Source organism: Jaculus jaculus, chromosome 4 (genome assembly GCF_020740685.1).
Source record: "Jaculus jaculus isolate mJacJac1 chromosome 4, mJacJac1.mat.Y.cur, whole genome shotgun sequence".
Lineage (NCBI taxonomy): Eukaryota > Metazoa > Chordata > Mammalia > Rodentia > Dipodidae > Jaculus > Jaculus jaculus.
In genome coordinates, this window is record NC_059105.1 from 74,432,043 (window position 1) to 74,448,824 (window position 16,782).

General features: G+C 41.8%; 1 protein-coding gene across 1 annotated transcript in view; it reads left to right on the forward strand.

Moving 5' to 3' along the window:
- Positions 1–16,782, forward strand: part of Slc38a11 (solute carrier family 38 member 11) — a 56,864-nt gene that overhangs the window by 32,833 nt on the left and 7,249 nt on the right. The window contains exons 8-11 of the mRNA XM_004651717.2: positions 72–142; positions 916–1,077; positions 4,234–4,346; positions 8,657–8,788. Of these exons, the coding sequence (XP_004651774.2) occupies positions 72–142; positions 916–1,077; positions 4,234–4,346; positions 8,657–8,788 (478 nt within the window). The remainder of the gene's footprint in view (positions 1–71; positions 143–915; positions 1,078–4,233; positions 4,347–8,656; positions 8,789–16,782) is intronic.

Genomic DNA, 16,782 nt, shown 5'->3' on the forward strand with positions numbered 1-16,782 from the left:
TGTGGTGTACTTCCTATTGCATTGATTTAATCATTTAGTAATTATTAAATTATAAACTGATTTTCTTCTAGACCCAAAACAGAAGATGCCTGGATATTTGCAAAGCCCAATGCCATTCAGGCTATTGGGGTTATGTCTTTTGGTGAGTACATGGCTTCAAAAGCCCCTTCCTGACATGGCACCACTGGTTCTGTGGCCAGACACTGTTTTATACTTATGTCTGCATAGCACATCTCCTGAATTCCAATAGACTCCCCATTAAAAGCAGCACATCATCTTGTTTGCACTAATATAAAATTCACTTCAAATTGAAGAAATCTCTTTTTCCTACAGAAAATTCATAAGTTATATTGTTTATTTTTTGTTTTGTTTTGGTTTTTTTCTAGGTAGGGTTTCCGACTAGCCCAGGATGACCAGGAACTCACTCAGGCTGGCCTCAAACTCACAGTCGTCCTCCCACCTCTCCCTCTCCAGTGCTGCGATTAAAGGCATGTGCCACCAGAATGACTCAGTTACTTTAGCTGGGAAGTCCAGCACAGATGTGGACTTCCTCAAAACCTTGTGTGCGAAGTGTTAGGAATTGGCTGGATGCCACGTTCCTGATGGTAAAGGAAGTCATGCACTGATAGCAATGGTGTTTTTAGATTTTCCTTTATTTGGGAACAGTCATTAAGAAGAGGAAAGGGAGAGAAGTTTGGGTAGGTCTGGTTTATGTAAAGAATGGCACAAAGATAAATATTACATAAGCCCAACTTGAAGTTTCTCATTAGAACACCTACTTCCTGGCATGTTTAGTGAATTTGTATATTTGATCTTTAGATAGTTGAAATTCTAAACCAATATACATCTTTCACATTGGAAAGTACAACCCTGCCACTTGTTTTAATGACGCTTATTTCTCCTTTTGTGTTACAGCATTCATTTGCCACCATAACTGCTTCTTAGTGTATGGTTCTTTGGAGGAACCCACAGTACCTAAGTGGTCCCGCATCATCCACGTGTCCATCTTGGTCTCTTTGTGTATCTCTGTGCTCTTTGCTACATGTGGGTACTTGACTTTTACCGGCTTCACCCAAGGTAAAATGAGACATGCAGCCACCATCCCACTTTGATGCCCACAGGGACGAGTACCAATGGCATTCCCAGGGCTCCATTCCCATCACCCTTCCACCTACTCTCTGCTCTCTTCTGCCTCTCTGCTCTTCCCTGGATTTCCGGGCCTTGACCTGGGAGACATAGTCCTGCGATCCCTGCTCTCGTCTTCCCGGTGTTTGTTTCCTTGCATGAATTCTGACTCTCCTCCGTCCCTACGGGTATCAGTGGTGTCCCAGTGTCGGCGCTGATAACCCTCCTGATTCGGGTCCTCCTGACATTTCTGTGCCTCTCAGCGGGACTGAGCATCCTTCCACAGCCCCGGGTTTCATTGGATGGAGGATGCAATGCTGCTGTGCTGTCCTCACTGTCCTTCCTCTGTGTTAGTGGTTCTAGTTCTGTTCCTTGACCTCGCTCATTCCCCCCACCTCACCTGGAGGCTGAGTTCAGACAAATTGCCTGCTTTATTGTGAACAAATTTCTCTGCAAGCTTTTATCACTTTAATCCTAGTTGGTTGGTATCCTTCTTTATATCTCGAGTCTGTAGGGACATTTCTACTTAACCATTCCACTCTTGCCTTAATCACAAAATATCATCATCTTCCCCATAAACTAGCCCTTTCCTTCTCTGACTTCTCTTTCCGTGTATCACTCAGGCTAAGCTCCTGAGCGGGTGGTCCCTCTTTTCTTCCTTTGACCCTTTCATGCAATCATCCATGTGGCATAATGTTCAGGGCAGTCTGACAGCAGGCTAAATGCTGTGATTCATGTATTTCATAGCTTTTGTAGGCCCAGGATCTCATTGACCTTCCCACAACCCTTTGAAGCTAAGTGGAATAACTAGTTCTACCTCCTGCTTACAACACAAAGAGGCGAAATAACTTGCCCAAGCTGGCTGCTAGCTAACAAAGTAAAACGCAAGTCTCCTGATGCCCTACTTCTATGTCCTTCCATTCGCTTTGGGCTTCGCCTCTTCTGTTCAGAATGACTCTGAAAGCTCTCGCTAAGCCTTCAGTTCCTCTTAGCTTAGTCCTCTGTGAACCTGAGGTACTCTGGGAAAATGGCTACCGTGATTTGAATAGAGGTTATAGGTCATTGAGACTGTATGTAGATATTTCTTAGAAAATAAAGAAGTTTTGTGAAAAAAAAAAGAAAAGAAAATGATACCAATGCAGTCAGAAATGTAAACCCTGTCTGCTCCAAGACAGTGCAGTTGAAAGTGACCTTGACTGTCTGGATAAGAGCTGTTTCACAACATGGCCATGTGTCCCTATTTCTACATCCTTGCCAAGACAAATTTGCCAAGATAAATGGCTTAAGGGCTCTAGGCTGCATAGGGCCTTGGTTTGTAAATGCTTCTATAAGACATAAGCCTTGTAGATATATATATATATATTTTTTTTTTCTAGTCACACTTTCTAGTGTTTTTACCAGTGGTAATTGCCATCATGTAATTAAATCTTTGTAACAGTTCTGTGTAGTGGCTGACATCTGTTATCCCAGCACCTAGGAAATGGGTGGAGAGTGTTAACTCCAGTCACTTAGCAAGACCCCGTGTCAAAACAAAAAAGAGAGAGGAAGGGAAGAATGGAGGGAGGAAGGGAGGTAGGGAAGGAAGAAGTAAGGCAGGAAGAGGGGGAATTTATGCAAAAAAGTTGACAGGTGTCTGATGTAGATGCTGTTGGCCTTGACTTATTCCTTAGTTATAATTCCCTAAAGTACACTTGGATTCAAGCTGGGTTATACTGACCTTGTTTAGTTTCTGAGGTCATTTTTCCTTAGGGAAATCTGATCTTGTTCATACAAACTTCTACCCCTCTCCTTTCGCAGTAGGTGAATTTCTGTTTGTAAAGCAGTGGGAACTCTAGGTTTTTCTTGGCCTTCCCAGTAGCCTCTGAAAAGATGCAGGGCCTGATCACTAGTAGAGGGCAGGGAGCAGGGAACTTAGGTTTTGTTGTTGTTGTTTGCTTGTTTTGCTTTTTCCAGAGTGCTTGAAACTTTTCAATTTTGAAGCAATTCTCTGCTGCCACTGTGTTGTGGTGTGACCATTTTGGGGCCAGAAGGAGCACTAAAAATGGTGCCCATCTGCTGTAGTCCACAGGGGAAAGGGAAATGGAGTTGCTTGAAGTTACCTGTTGGGAAGGGGCAGCTCATTCAGACGATCAGCTGTTTAATGAAAAGTTCAGGCCTATTGTCCTTTTTTCTTCTTTTGAAACAGTGCAGTAAAATATGTGGCTTTGATCTAGTTTTCTATTTAGTTTAATTGAAAAAAGACAACTACAATTTTCAAGTTTAAGCCTGTTATACACAGGAAGTAAAGCAGTCCAAAAGCTGAGTTTCAGTGAATGTAATTTGCTGATGTCACATCTGTGTCCTCCTTACATCCCTACATGTCTTCATAGACTTCTGAAAGCATGGACTCTCAGTAGGAATTGGTTTAAGGTATATTTGGCCCATTATTTACTTTAGTTCTAATCAATTTAGTGCTCCTTCCTGGAACCAGCCGTACTTTTCAGTTTTAAAACAGCCAAACACTCCATTTGCACTTGGGTGCATCAGATGCCATGAAAGAGAATATATGTTTGGAATTCCTCAGTGTAGTCCTGAAGTAATGTTGGGCCCTATAGCATGAAGTGCAGGAAGTCCAGCCTCCCAGATGTCCTGATCTACTCTTCTTTCAAGACTGTCCTTGATCTAAGAATAGCATTTCAAAGGGAACTGTGCTTGTTTTCACAGACTTTATAAAAAATAAGGCAGTCACTTACCAGAAACAAAAACCAGAAGCAAATTTACCAAGGCAATTCAGAAGAATTTAAGGAATGAATTTTGATAGTAAAAAAAAAAAAGGTTAAAAAAATTCAAAAGTCAGTACAAATTTAAGGCAAACCTACCAAAAACAATAACAATAAAAACTGTTAGTGGTGAATTTAACTTCAAATGGCATGTGTACTGGTTTTTAATAACAGTGAATAATATTATGGTTGCTGAATTCTAAATCTTGTATTTAGACCTGGTAATTCTTTTAACGAAATGAAGTGAAATATATAGAACTTCACCTTTATAAAGATACAATAATCTCATCTATTAGTCACTTCCAATACTCAATGCCTAGTAAGTAAATGTGTTTCTATTGCTCTCCAGGAGACTTATTTGAAAACTACTGCCGAAGTGATGACCTGGTGACTTTTGGAAGGTTTTGTTATGGCATCACTGTCATTCTGACATACCCAATTGAATGCTTTGTGACAAGAGAGGTAAGCATAATTCCTTTACAACACTTTATCCAGGTAATCTCTCTACTTCATTTAATTTAGGATGATTTATAAATAATTCGACATGCAAATTCCCAAGCACACAGCAGATGAAAGCATTCATAAAATCTTTGGGTGAATGTGTGTGTGTGTGTGTGTGTGTGTGTGTGTGTGTGTGGTGTATGGCACATGTACATGTGAATGCATCTGTGTGCACTTGGTGCACATGGGTTTTGAGGCCAGAGGAGAATGTCAGGTATTCTCGTGTCACTTATCCACATGTTTCCTTGAGACAGAGTCTCTTACTGAAACCAGAGTTGCCATGTTCAATCAGACTGGCTGCCACAGGACTGTAGTTACAGGTGTTTGTGGCCACACCTAGCTGCTGGTATGGTGTTGTGAGGAATCAAACTCAGGAAGAATCAGGCCCTCTCAGACTTGTACAGTAAGCACTTCCACCTGCTGCATCATTGCACCAGATGCTTAAATCTTCTTTTAAAACCATAAAATAGGGAACCATGGAGATAGCTCAGCAGGTGATAGTGCTTGCTGAACAAGAACAAAGAACCTGAGTTCAGTCTCCAGCACCCACATAAAAAGCTGGGCATGGCCACTCGTGTCCCCAGTCCTGAGGTGGGTAGAGATAGCAGGAATGCTAGGGTTCTCTTGTCAAGCTAGACTGATGCAAAAAGTTGCTCTCGATTCAGTAAGAGACGCCATCCCAGGGAAGCAATGCAGAAGAGCGATGGAGGAGGACCCAGTATTCAGCTCTGACCTCTACACACGTAAGCACAAAGCTCACAGGATTGCACACACATGTACATAGATTAGACCTGCACATGTCACACACACCATACCACACACTCACACAAGTTGAGGCTGCAATAATATAATAAACTATAACATGTCAGAACTTAATAATGAATGCATATTCAAATATTTATAAGGTATGTTTTTCAAAAGTTAGAACTAGAAATTATGCTTTATGCTTGAGTTTGTATTATTATAAGCATTAATACACAAGTTTTATTCCAGAGTGAATTATAGCTTATAGGTAGCCAAACTAAAGATGTCTTTTTTCACAGCATTGTTATGAAGATACTAAGAATGAATGTTTAAAAAATGGCTTCCAAAATTGTATTTTTACTAAGTTATTTTATTAGTCATTGTGTCTTAAGGCATCATAAGTGAGATTCTAATTGGTTTTATTATTTAAAAAAATAATATACGCTGGCTCTGGTGGCGCATGTCTTTAATCTCAGCACTTGGGCAGCAGAGGTAGGAGGACTGCTGTCAGTTTGAGGCTGCCCTGAGACTACATAGTGAATTCCAGGTCAGCCTGCGCTAGAGCAAGACCCTACCTTGGAAAACAAAAATAAAATAACATATTCACTGAGGAGTCAAAATTCAACTTTCATCTGTATTTTATAGATACATGTGTATAAATTGATAAGCATATAAATACAAGTAGTAATGTAATATATATTTATATATGTATGCAAGTATATTTAATTTATAAAGTCACCTCAAAATTATGTTATTATAGTCCATGTAGATTTATGGAGAAAGATTAGCTGAAGGAGAACTAGTTCTATGAGGGGAACACTGGGTACCACCGCCTGCTGGGACGCTGCTCACACTGTACACTAGGCACCCAGTGTGCTGGCTAGCAGTCAGACGAGATGCCACTTCACAGTGCTTCTTTCAGGAGTCCCCTGAAAAGGCCTTAGTCAGGATGCACTGCTAGAGGCTGTTTGCACAGTGAAACATGTGAATGGGTCTAATGTACGATGCGACCTGCCCACAGAGCCTTAATTCCCCTCAGTGACCCCCAGGCTTCTCCAGCCAGTGCTCACCGCAGGCCAGTTCTGGCCTTGAGGGGCAGCACAGGGCAGGAAGCAGAGTGAATGCTCTCTCCAGTGTGCACTCCCATGCTTTCGGCAGTGTGACTCCCGTGCTCTCGGCAGTGTGACTCCCGTGCTCTCTGCAGTGTGACTCCCGTGCTCTCGGCAGTGTGCATTCCCGCTGCTTACTCGCTCACAGAGGCACAGCTCACAGGCCAGACCTGGACCTTCCCTGCACAGGAGAAGTGCAGTGAACTAAGGGTTACTTTCCCGGATGTTTAAATTCAAGATTCTTCCAGAGCTTTGCTATTGTGAGATGCAGGAAATGCCACTCCGTCAGCGTCACCCAGGGCCTCAGGCTGACATGGGCCCTCTAGATGAGCAGCGGTGGACCGCAAATGCTGGCACTGTTTCCAGTAAACTGCTGGTGGGAGCTTCTGTTTTCACTACTTGGCACTTGACTTTCCTTTCTAGCTCCCATAATGGGAAGACAGAACTAAATTAAGATCTTCACCCTAGCAAATATGACGGGGAAGAATGTTATATGTAGCTCACACATTTGCTTATTTTCTTTCTTCTCCCTTCCCCCCCTCACTCTGTCATGCATTCACTTCTTTCTACACACAACACATACGCACATGCGCACAGATGCACCACAAATGTGCCTATCGCACCCTCCCAACCATTTCGATTCATAGGTAATAGATAAGTACATATAAAGGAGACACACTCCCCTTCTCTCCCCTTGGGTGTGCTTTCCACTGTGGCCACAGCTTGGAGCTCTGCTCCATCTTCAGTCCCAACTTCGAGCTAAACTACGTCAATCACATTTCCAGAATGCTAACGGAGGGTTGTGATATGTCTCAGTTGGTAACGTGCTTGACCAGCAAGTTTCAGGACGTGAGTTCAGTCCCCAGCACCCATGTTAAAAAGCCATGGAGATGATTCTTCGAACCCCAGTGCTGAAAGGGCCGAGGCAAGCAGATCCCTAGGGCTCCCTGACCACCCAGTCTAGCCTTAATGGAGTCCTCCAGGCCAGTGAGTGGCACTGTTGCAGCAAAGAGGAGGATGGCGCCTGAGAAAAATGACACCCGAGGTCTTCTCTGGCCTCCACATGTATCTGAACAGACACATTTACTGCTCATACATGAACACACACATACATGCACAAAAGAAAGAAAGAAACGTTATAAAGGAGATTACTCCACAGGAGACTGTCCTAGATCATTGAAGATTGTTCTAAATTCTAGCCTGTATTTTGTACTGCAGTACACATTTCTTTACATTGACTGTAATGCTTCCATTAGGATGTTAATTGTTGAGAACAGGACTCATCTCATAGACATCTTTTTGCAAATTGTATCACCATGTGAAATGTATAAATAGCTTAGTTTCCCAGTCTGAGTATTAAATGAAATGGTGAATTTTGTTCCATTTTGTGGAGGGAAGGACAGTGAAGGAATTCCTTTACACAGAATTGATTCCCTCTTAGTAAAGGCTATGACACAGGCCATGTCATTCAAAGGAAAAGTGGTAACACCTGCCCTAGAGGCCACTAAATGATCTACTTAATACTTGTTTTAGTGTTAATCTTTCTGGACTCAAGAGTGATAAAATAACTTCCCATGGGATTTTACATATGGAGGGCTTAAGTGATAGCAGTTAAGGAGCTTGCCTGCAAAGTATAACGACCCAGGTTTGATTCCCCAGAACCCATGTAAGCCAGATACACATGGTGGCACATGTGTCAGGAGTTCCTTTGACGAGACCAGAGGCCTTGGTGTGCCCATCCTTTCTCTCTCTCTCACATATACACACAAATAAATAATAAAAAAATTTAAAAAATACCTGTGGGGTTGGGGAGATGGTTCAACAGCCAATGTTGCTTGCCACTTAAGCATGAGGGCCTCTCAGCTGGAAACCAATTTGACTCCTCAGAACCACATAAAACACTGGGCATGTACACCCACATTCGTCACACTGGTCCACAGAAGGACAGAAACCAGATTATCATGGGGGTTCACTGACTGACAGCAGCTCTCTGGGGTTGACGGGGAGACTCCATCTCAAGAAAACACACAGATGGGTAATACAGGAAGGTGGCTGTTGTTCTCCTCTGACCTCCACACATGGGTGCATGGAGCAAAGGCCTCTACACACATGCGTGCTCTCACCATAGGCCACACACCACACACATGCACAAAAGGGCAAGTGTTCCAGCTCCAGTATGCTATGCTCTGGCTCTTGTCATATAATCCACTGGCCAATAGCTCCTCAAAGTCTACCAGCTACCGTTATGTATGTCTGTGTGTGAGCTTTGGAAAGATAAAATATTCATAGTGATTTCAGATTTGGATAATTGCCTTACTGGTGGCATTTTATACAGTTCTCATTCTGTAAGAAAATATTCTGTTAGTAAATCCTGCAGGCCTCAAAAGCACCTCACAATACACTCTGTTTCTCTGACAGGTAATTGCCAATGTGTTTTTTGGTGGGGATCTTGCCCCAGTGCTCCACAGAGTGCTGACCGTGCTCATCGTCACTGCGGCCACGCTGGTGTCGCTGCTCATCGACTGCCTTGGCATTGTGCTAGAGCTCAATGTAAGTGCGTGCCAAGACTCGTTTTATTCCAGTTATCTCTTTCAGAGTGGTTCCATTTAATTAAACGTGTGTTTTGCTTTCTTTTAAAAGGGTACTATCAGGGCTGGAGGGATGATTTAGCAGTTAAGGCATTTGCCTGCAAAGCCAAAGGGCCCAGGTTCGATTCCCCAGGACCCATGTTAGCCAGATGCCCAAGGGATTCATGCATCTGGAGTTTGTTTGCAGTGGCTGGAGGCCTGACATGCCCATTCTCTCCCTCTCCCTCTCTCCCTCTCTCTCTCTCTCTCTCTCTCTCTCTCTCTCTCTCTCTCTCACCCTCTTTCTCTGTCAAATGAATAAATAAATAAAATACTTGGTTAAAATGGTACTATCTTATTTGATTGTTTGTTTGCAAGCAGAGCGACGAGAGGAGCACAATGGACACGTCAGGGCCTCCCACTCTGCAAACAAACTCCAGACACATGTGCCCCTCTGTGCATCTGGCTTTACATGGGAACTGGGAACCATACCCAGGCTGTCATACTTTGCAAGCAAGCACCCTCAACTGCTGAGGCCCTCAAGTGGCACGTTCTGACATGTGATGAAAGTGTGCTGGCAATATAATGGTAGACAGTTTTACTAGTGGTCCTTTGCTCTTTTCGGGACCCTGAGTTTCATAGCAGTGGTTCTGAAATGAGGGTAAGTGTTTTCTTCCTCCCCCAGAGGGCATTTGGCAATGTGTGGAGCCATCTTTAGTTGTGCACGAGGGGGCAGTGCTGTTGGTGTCTGTGAGAGGAAGGGTACTGTCAGCAGCTCACACCCTCACAACAAAGCATTATGAGACACAAAGGGACTAGAGCCCCCTGTGAGCACGTCTCATTACTGTACTATATGCATGTTTCTGAAATTCACCATAAATTGAGGGGATCTAGAATTTTTTCATCCTTATTTAAAATATGTCTAGCACACTCCTTGAAAATACAGAAGGAATAAATTCCTGACCAGATTGCAGTCATTTTTCATGGCCCAAATTCTTTTTATTTAAATATTGTTTTCTTCTCTCCCAGCTTTTCTTCTGTAGTCTGTGCTGACACCGCCCAAGTTTAGGTCTTCACCATGTCGCATCTGACCTGGGTCCTAACACCTTGGCTTCAGTGTGTACGTTCTCAGTTCTGCTTTGCACTCATCTGCCTCCTGCCCCTGCTTCCAAACATCTCCTCTCTCACCACAGCAACTGGAAACAACTCGTAACGCGGGCCCTTGCCTTCCTAGGAAATTATTCCCGAGTTACTTCCCAAATTTTACACTGAGCTCTAGTCAAATTTAAGTTTGGCCTGTATGTATGCCATACCAATTATTTCTATATTTTCCTGTGATGACTATTTTTCTTTTATTTCTGTCAAAATATTACCAGAAACTTCATTTATCATAGTATTTTTAACTTGTTTATTAGTTGGCCATTTTTTTCATGTTTTTGTGTGTGTGTGGTGGTGTGATATGTGTGGCGTATGCACATGTGTATGCCTTGTGGCACCCCATACCCTCACCTAAGGAGAGCCCTGTGCCTGCATTGGCCATGTTGGGCATCCAGCTCCATCACTCTTCCACGGGGTCTTGTTTGTGAGTTGGAGTATCTTTTATTACTGTTTCACAAGCTTGTGGAGCTGCTTCTAGTCTTGGGTTTCTGCTTCCCTGTGTGACTGGTGTTACCAAAGCACAGAGACATGCACAGCTCCTTAATGCGGTATCTAGGGATTGGAACTTGGGTGGTCTCAGGCCTTTATGCTTGTGCAAGAAACACACCTAACTACTGAGTCATCTCTTCAGCCCTACTCATTTTTGACAAGTTCATACATGTATACATGGTATTTTGAACATGTTCAATTACCCTTTCTTATCTCCCAGTTGCTCTCTTTTGTACCCACTCCTGTGGCTGCGTTACTGAAGAACATGACTCTCCCCACCTCCCCACAGCAACCGCTGACTGTCAATAACTTCTTCAGGGACCTCATGAGCCCTTCCCCCATCCATGATGACATATAGCCAGGTCCAATCTAGGGTGGGAAACCATAGAGACTGAGTGTTCATGTGTATAATAGCCATGTTTTATCCAGAAGACAATATTCCACAGCACTCCTCCTCCTCAGCTGGCTCCTATATTACTTCTAGCCCCTCCCTTATGATGTTTTCTGAGCTTTGGAGAGAGTGACAGAGATTCACTGTTGGGGTGAGCACACAGTAGTCACTTATTCTCGGGCACATTGTCTGGATACGCATCTCTACTTTAAACTCTGCCCACAGCAGAAAGGATCTTTTATGATTGAGGCTAAAAGCAGCAGTAATCAATGGGCATAAATATAAAGACCGAGAAGGCAGTTTGACCACATGTCTATTCAACATAACAATAGTATTAAGTCCATTTCCCCCAGGCCCTAGGTCCTGGACCTACGACCTCCCAATCCATGGGCTTTTGACTAAGTTTACAGGCTAGGCATGAATTTCCTCTTATGAAGTGGGTAGCTCCATATTTTCCCCTCCATCTCCCTGATCATATATTTACAATTACTATGTGCATACAACAGCTCTCAAAGTGATGAGAAAAGTTGACACGATTTGGCGACAGGTTAATTTGGAAGGATAGAGGCAAAAGTGACATAGGAAGAATGACTCCATTCTATTTTGTAGAGCAAGGACAATGATGGCCTTTGATGAGACATCAATGGAAGCAGACATTCTAGACAAAGTCATTACTCTTCTCTTTCAAAATTCTTAAGGAATTTATAATCATAATCACAGTACTAGTGTTTCCTGGCCATGCACCACAGGGATGGCAGACTTGCACAAGTAGATTCCAAATCATCATTCACTCATCACTTTGAGAGCTGAGTTAGGTAAAGCTTGTTGCGAGTGCCTAAGTCACTATGTTCTTCACATGCCACTTGTAAAATTTACTTAGTGACAGTTTTTGTACATGTATACAATGTATTTTGGTCATTTTTACCCCCCATTACCTTCTGTGGTCTTCTGCCAACTCTCACGGAATCTCATCTTCTCAAGCAGTCCCATGTGCCATTCTGATTTGAAGTTCCAGACAAAGGCAGTAGATATCCAGTTGAAAAGTAGACTATTGGGACTTCTCTTGTGTCGGAGCAAATAGAATGTGGAGAGTATGCAGCTTTCAAAAAACCTCAGGTCTCTAGGGAATTTTCTATTATATTGACAGCAGAAAGAACAACAACAACCAAAGCTGAACCCAGCATGGTGATTCTCAGCTACAGTTCCATCTACTCAGCTACCCAGGAGGTTGGGGCTAGGGGATTGCTTGTACCCAGTCTGGCAAACTGGCAAAACCTTGTTTCTTAGAAAAATGAATATAAAATCTAAAAGGATCACTCAAATTAAGATTGTAATTTTTATTTCTGTAAATGGACCTCTGCTATTATAATGAAATAACCTGGTTTATATAAATTATTGTATCTATGTGCTGTTTGAATTGTCCAAAAATTTTTCAGATTTACTAACTTGTAGGTTCTTTGTAGATAGGAGTATTTGACTACTATGTGGTAAGCCTCATGCCTCCCCAGCTAGTGGAAATTTAGGAGGTGGAACCTTGCTGGAGGAGGTGTGTCACTGGGGGCAGAGTTGAGGTGTAATTGGGCCCAGCTTGCTGGTGAGACTTCTCCTTGTGACTGTAAGCCAAACTGAATCTAGCAACTGCTTTTGGTCAGATGCTAATTATAACACCATATCTAATATACTCACTATTGTGCTTAGAACATTGTGCTAAGGACAAGGAAATGGCTCAGTGGGTAAGAGTACATTCCGTGCAAGCATGATGACCTGAGTTCAATCCCTAGCACCCACATAAAAAGCCAGGCATGGCCATACAGGTTTGTAACCCCAACCCTGAGAGAGACAGAGACAAGAAGATGAGTGGGACTCTGGTCAGTCAGTCCAGTTGAAAAATATTGAGCTGCAGGTTCAGCGAGTGACAAGGAGGAAGGCAAAAGAGCAAGAGAGAAGGACACCCGACATGCTCTTATGACTTCAGGACATGTGTGTGTCCGTGCACACGCATCTACACACACGTGTTCATAAACAAGGCCATTGTTCAGCATCTATACCTCTAACAGCACTGGGACATTAGACCATTCTGTAGTATAGTGGCAGGAAAGTTAAGTATTACACAAAAGCCCTGGTGGTGTTAATAGTAACAACCTTTCAACTATGCTGTAGTAGTGATGAAAATAATAACCAGGGACATTGTTTAATTCTTTTACAAGTTTACTAAGTTTGTCATTTATTTCTTGCGGGGGGGGGGTGGTAGATTTGTTTCCCCACTGTTTTTCAGAGGCAACTTCTTACTTTATCCCAGGCAGGCTGATCTGAAACTCAAGGTGATCCTCCTACCTCAGCCTCCTGAGGGCTGGGATTAAAGGTGTGCACCACAACGCTTATTTTTTTTTTTTAATGTATTTTAAGTGCAAGGTTTTTGGAAGTCTGTTTCCTGTTTGAAAAGGACTCTTGGAATGTAACTTAGGTTGGCCTCAAACTTGTGGTTCTCCTGCTTCAACCTCCTAAATGCTCAGGTTACAGGTGTGTTATAACATGTCTGGAAATGACAGGTTTCTATTGAGAGAAAATATGTTGAGTAGCTTCCTGAACGTGCAGCCCACCATTGAAGCTTTACGAAATTGTTTCTTCCCCTTTAGCCAACTTACCCAAGGCACATGTGCTGCTCATTTTTCAGGAATGTACATACTTGTAAACTTAAGCATTACTTTCTGAGGAAGTAGTTGTCAATAACCCTAAAACAAGTGCAACAAAATTCCAGCCATGTAATCGGACTTTTGCTTATTATATTTCCATGAAAAGTTTGATCATTATTTCACCTGGTGACTAATACATGCTGAAACATGCAACATGTAGCAGTAACCAGCACATGTCATGTTCCACTTCACAGTAATGATGTGAGCAAACATACTTGTGCTGTGGTAAGTGCTCTGCACATGTTTCTTAGTACATATTAACTTTACAGATGAAAAAAAAAATTAGGCACAGTGATTAAAGTTAATAACATGAGGTCATAATAGTTGCAAGTGGATGAATCCAGATTTGAACATGGATCTTTGGACTGTATAACCTATGCTTTCAATCATAGTATGAGACTTCCTAGGTCTCAGTTATTAAATTTTGTAAAATAATTCTGCTCTTTTTTTTAAAAATATTTTTTTTGTTTATTTCTACTTATTTGAGAGCGACACAGAGAGAGAGAAAGACACAGATAGAGAGAGAGAATGGGCGCGCCAGGGCCTCCAGCCACTGCAAACTGAACTCCAGATGCGTGCACCTCCTCATGCATCTGGCTAACGTGAGTCTTGGAGAATCGAGCCTTGAACCGGGGTCCTCAGGCTTCACAGGCAAGCGCTTAACCGCTAAGCCATCTCTCCAGCCCTAATTCTGCTCTTATATTCATTTATTGGTTAAAAATTTATGCATCACAGCCAGGCACGGTGATGCACTCTAATCCCAGCACTTGGGAGGCAGAGGTAGGAGGAGCTGTGGGTTCGAGGCCACCCTGAGGCTACATAATGAATTCCAGGTCAGCCTGGGCTAGAGCAAAACCCTACCTTGAAAAACCAAGAAAAAATAATAATAATAATGCACCACAGACTGGAGAGATGGCTTAGTGGTTAAGGTGCTTGCCTGCAAAGCCTAAAGACCGAGGTTCAATACCCCAGAATCCATGTAAGTCAGATACACATGGTGGTACATGCATCTGGAGTTAGTTTGCAGTGACTAGAGGTCCTGGTGCACCCATTCTCTCTGTATCTCTCTCTCATAAATACATGAAATTCAATTATAAAAAAGTTTACGCAGCATGTCTGTAATCCTAGTGTTCAGAAGATAGATTTAAGAAGGTTATGAATTCAAATCCAGCCTAACATATGTAATGCCCTTGATTGTATCCTCAACAATGCAAAACAATATATTCATATGCATGTGTATATAAACACATATACACATTTATGTATAATTTTATCTTTAAATAAATAATAATCCATAATATATATTTTACTTATATAACATATATAGTTTTTGATGGGAGGAAAAGAAATATTAAAAATGAACTTAAAAGTTTTTTTACTAATTTTCAGTTGATAACTTTCATTTCAGTTAGTAAATTTCTTATGGAGGGCTGTTAAAGATTTAAAACAGGACCTCCTTGTCTCAATTAATAATTGTAGTAATTGAGTAATTCTTTTCTTTCTTTTTGTTGCATGCATATATGTGAGGTGTTCATGCACATGTATGCATGTGGAAGCCAGAGGTCAGAGACATTCCAGACAAGGTGTATATTATAATCAGATCTTGCAAAATTAGAGAAATGCGGTTATTTCATAAAAATAAACAATATAGGATAAATTATTTGGGTTATGTTAGTCATTCAATAAAATTAAAACTGCAGTTTGAATTCTACCTTTGTTTATTACTTGCATGGCAATAGATAACAATGAAATATTTTTTTCATAACAAAGACACTTCCAATTTTAATGAATTTATTTTGGAAGCAAGTAAAATGAGTCTATTCATGGTTATAAGAAGCCAGCATCTTGGCATGGTGTTGCTTGGTGAGAAGAGAAGCATCTGTAGTAATTGGGCCCTATGGGCTTCTGCTTGCAGTTATACAAAGAGGAAAAAAGTTGAAACAGCTGGAGCTTGTGGCCAGAGGAACCAACCCAGCAAACATGGTGCACTGCTTGTCTGAAAGCAAGCAAGCAGGTCAGGTCCCCAGACAAAGCCCACATACAGAAATGTAGTTGTCAGGGTGAATAAGCCTAGCCCAAGTTGCCAGACTTCCTGAACTAGAAAGACTTTTTTTCTGAAGATATGGGGATAAGTTTAATAATTAAAAGATTTTTATTTATGCAGGATAATTTAATTTTCAAATCTCAATTGTTAGTAAGAAAAAAAATCTTCAACACTTCCCTGTTGCAGGCTGCAAAATGCCCGGCTGGCATGAGTTGGGTTATTTATAGTTGCAACTGTCCAATCTTGATAAGTAAGACAAGAATTTACTCTTTCCTTAATTAGCAGCTATGATTTTATTCTCAGCTAAGCGACTTCCAAAGCCAGTGGTGTGTCCTCAAACAGCTCTATATTAAAAGATGGTAAATAAGCTGGCTGCTTAAAAGAAAATTGATCAGCTGGTTCTGCACAATCATTTTACTGAAGATCCTGAGTCTGACAACCACTAACAAATCTAAGCAGTCAAATATCCAGAAAGTAATCAGTATCTCAACACGATAATCAACTGGGCTTTTTCCAGTACAAGCATCAGTTATATAGTTTTCCCTCTAATTGTTACTTTCTCAACTCCTACGACTGATAACAGGACACCCATTACGTTGCCCTACCCTGCAAGTTAGATTGGAAGAGCCCCAAAAAGCTGACTGCCAATAGCTTCTTAGCAGCAAGCAGCTGGTCGTGGTTTTCTTGCTGAGGGCATCACCACATGCCGCCACTCCAAATGAATTAGCCTATAAGGAGTGGAGATGACACTTGTAAGCCAGTGGATATAGATTTGAATTATTTTGTAATTTTTCAGATGCCCTTATTTCAAAGAAACTACGGGGTAATTCTTGTTGTAAACATAGATTAAGTTTCATGCCATTTCCTGTAACAAAAAGTCCATACATTTAAAGTATTGTGATGACAAAGTCATCATTCACTTAATTTTAGTTATTTGGCAACTAATTTTTAAATTATTTTGTACCTTTATAGGTATTTATTTTTACTTAAGTGCTGTCAATGGCAAAAATGCATTGACTATATAGTTGAGAATGCAATGTTAACAGCACTTGCTCTGAAAGCCTGCCAGCCAGAGTCCAGATCCCCACACCCATGCACAGCCTGATACAAAGTACCCTGTACATCTGTGATGCTAATGTAATGGTAATGGGAGGTGGGTTTAGGATAATCCCAAAGCTCACTAGTCAGTCTGGCCTTCACAG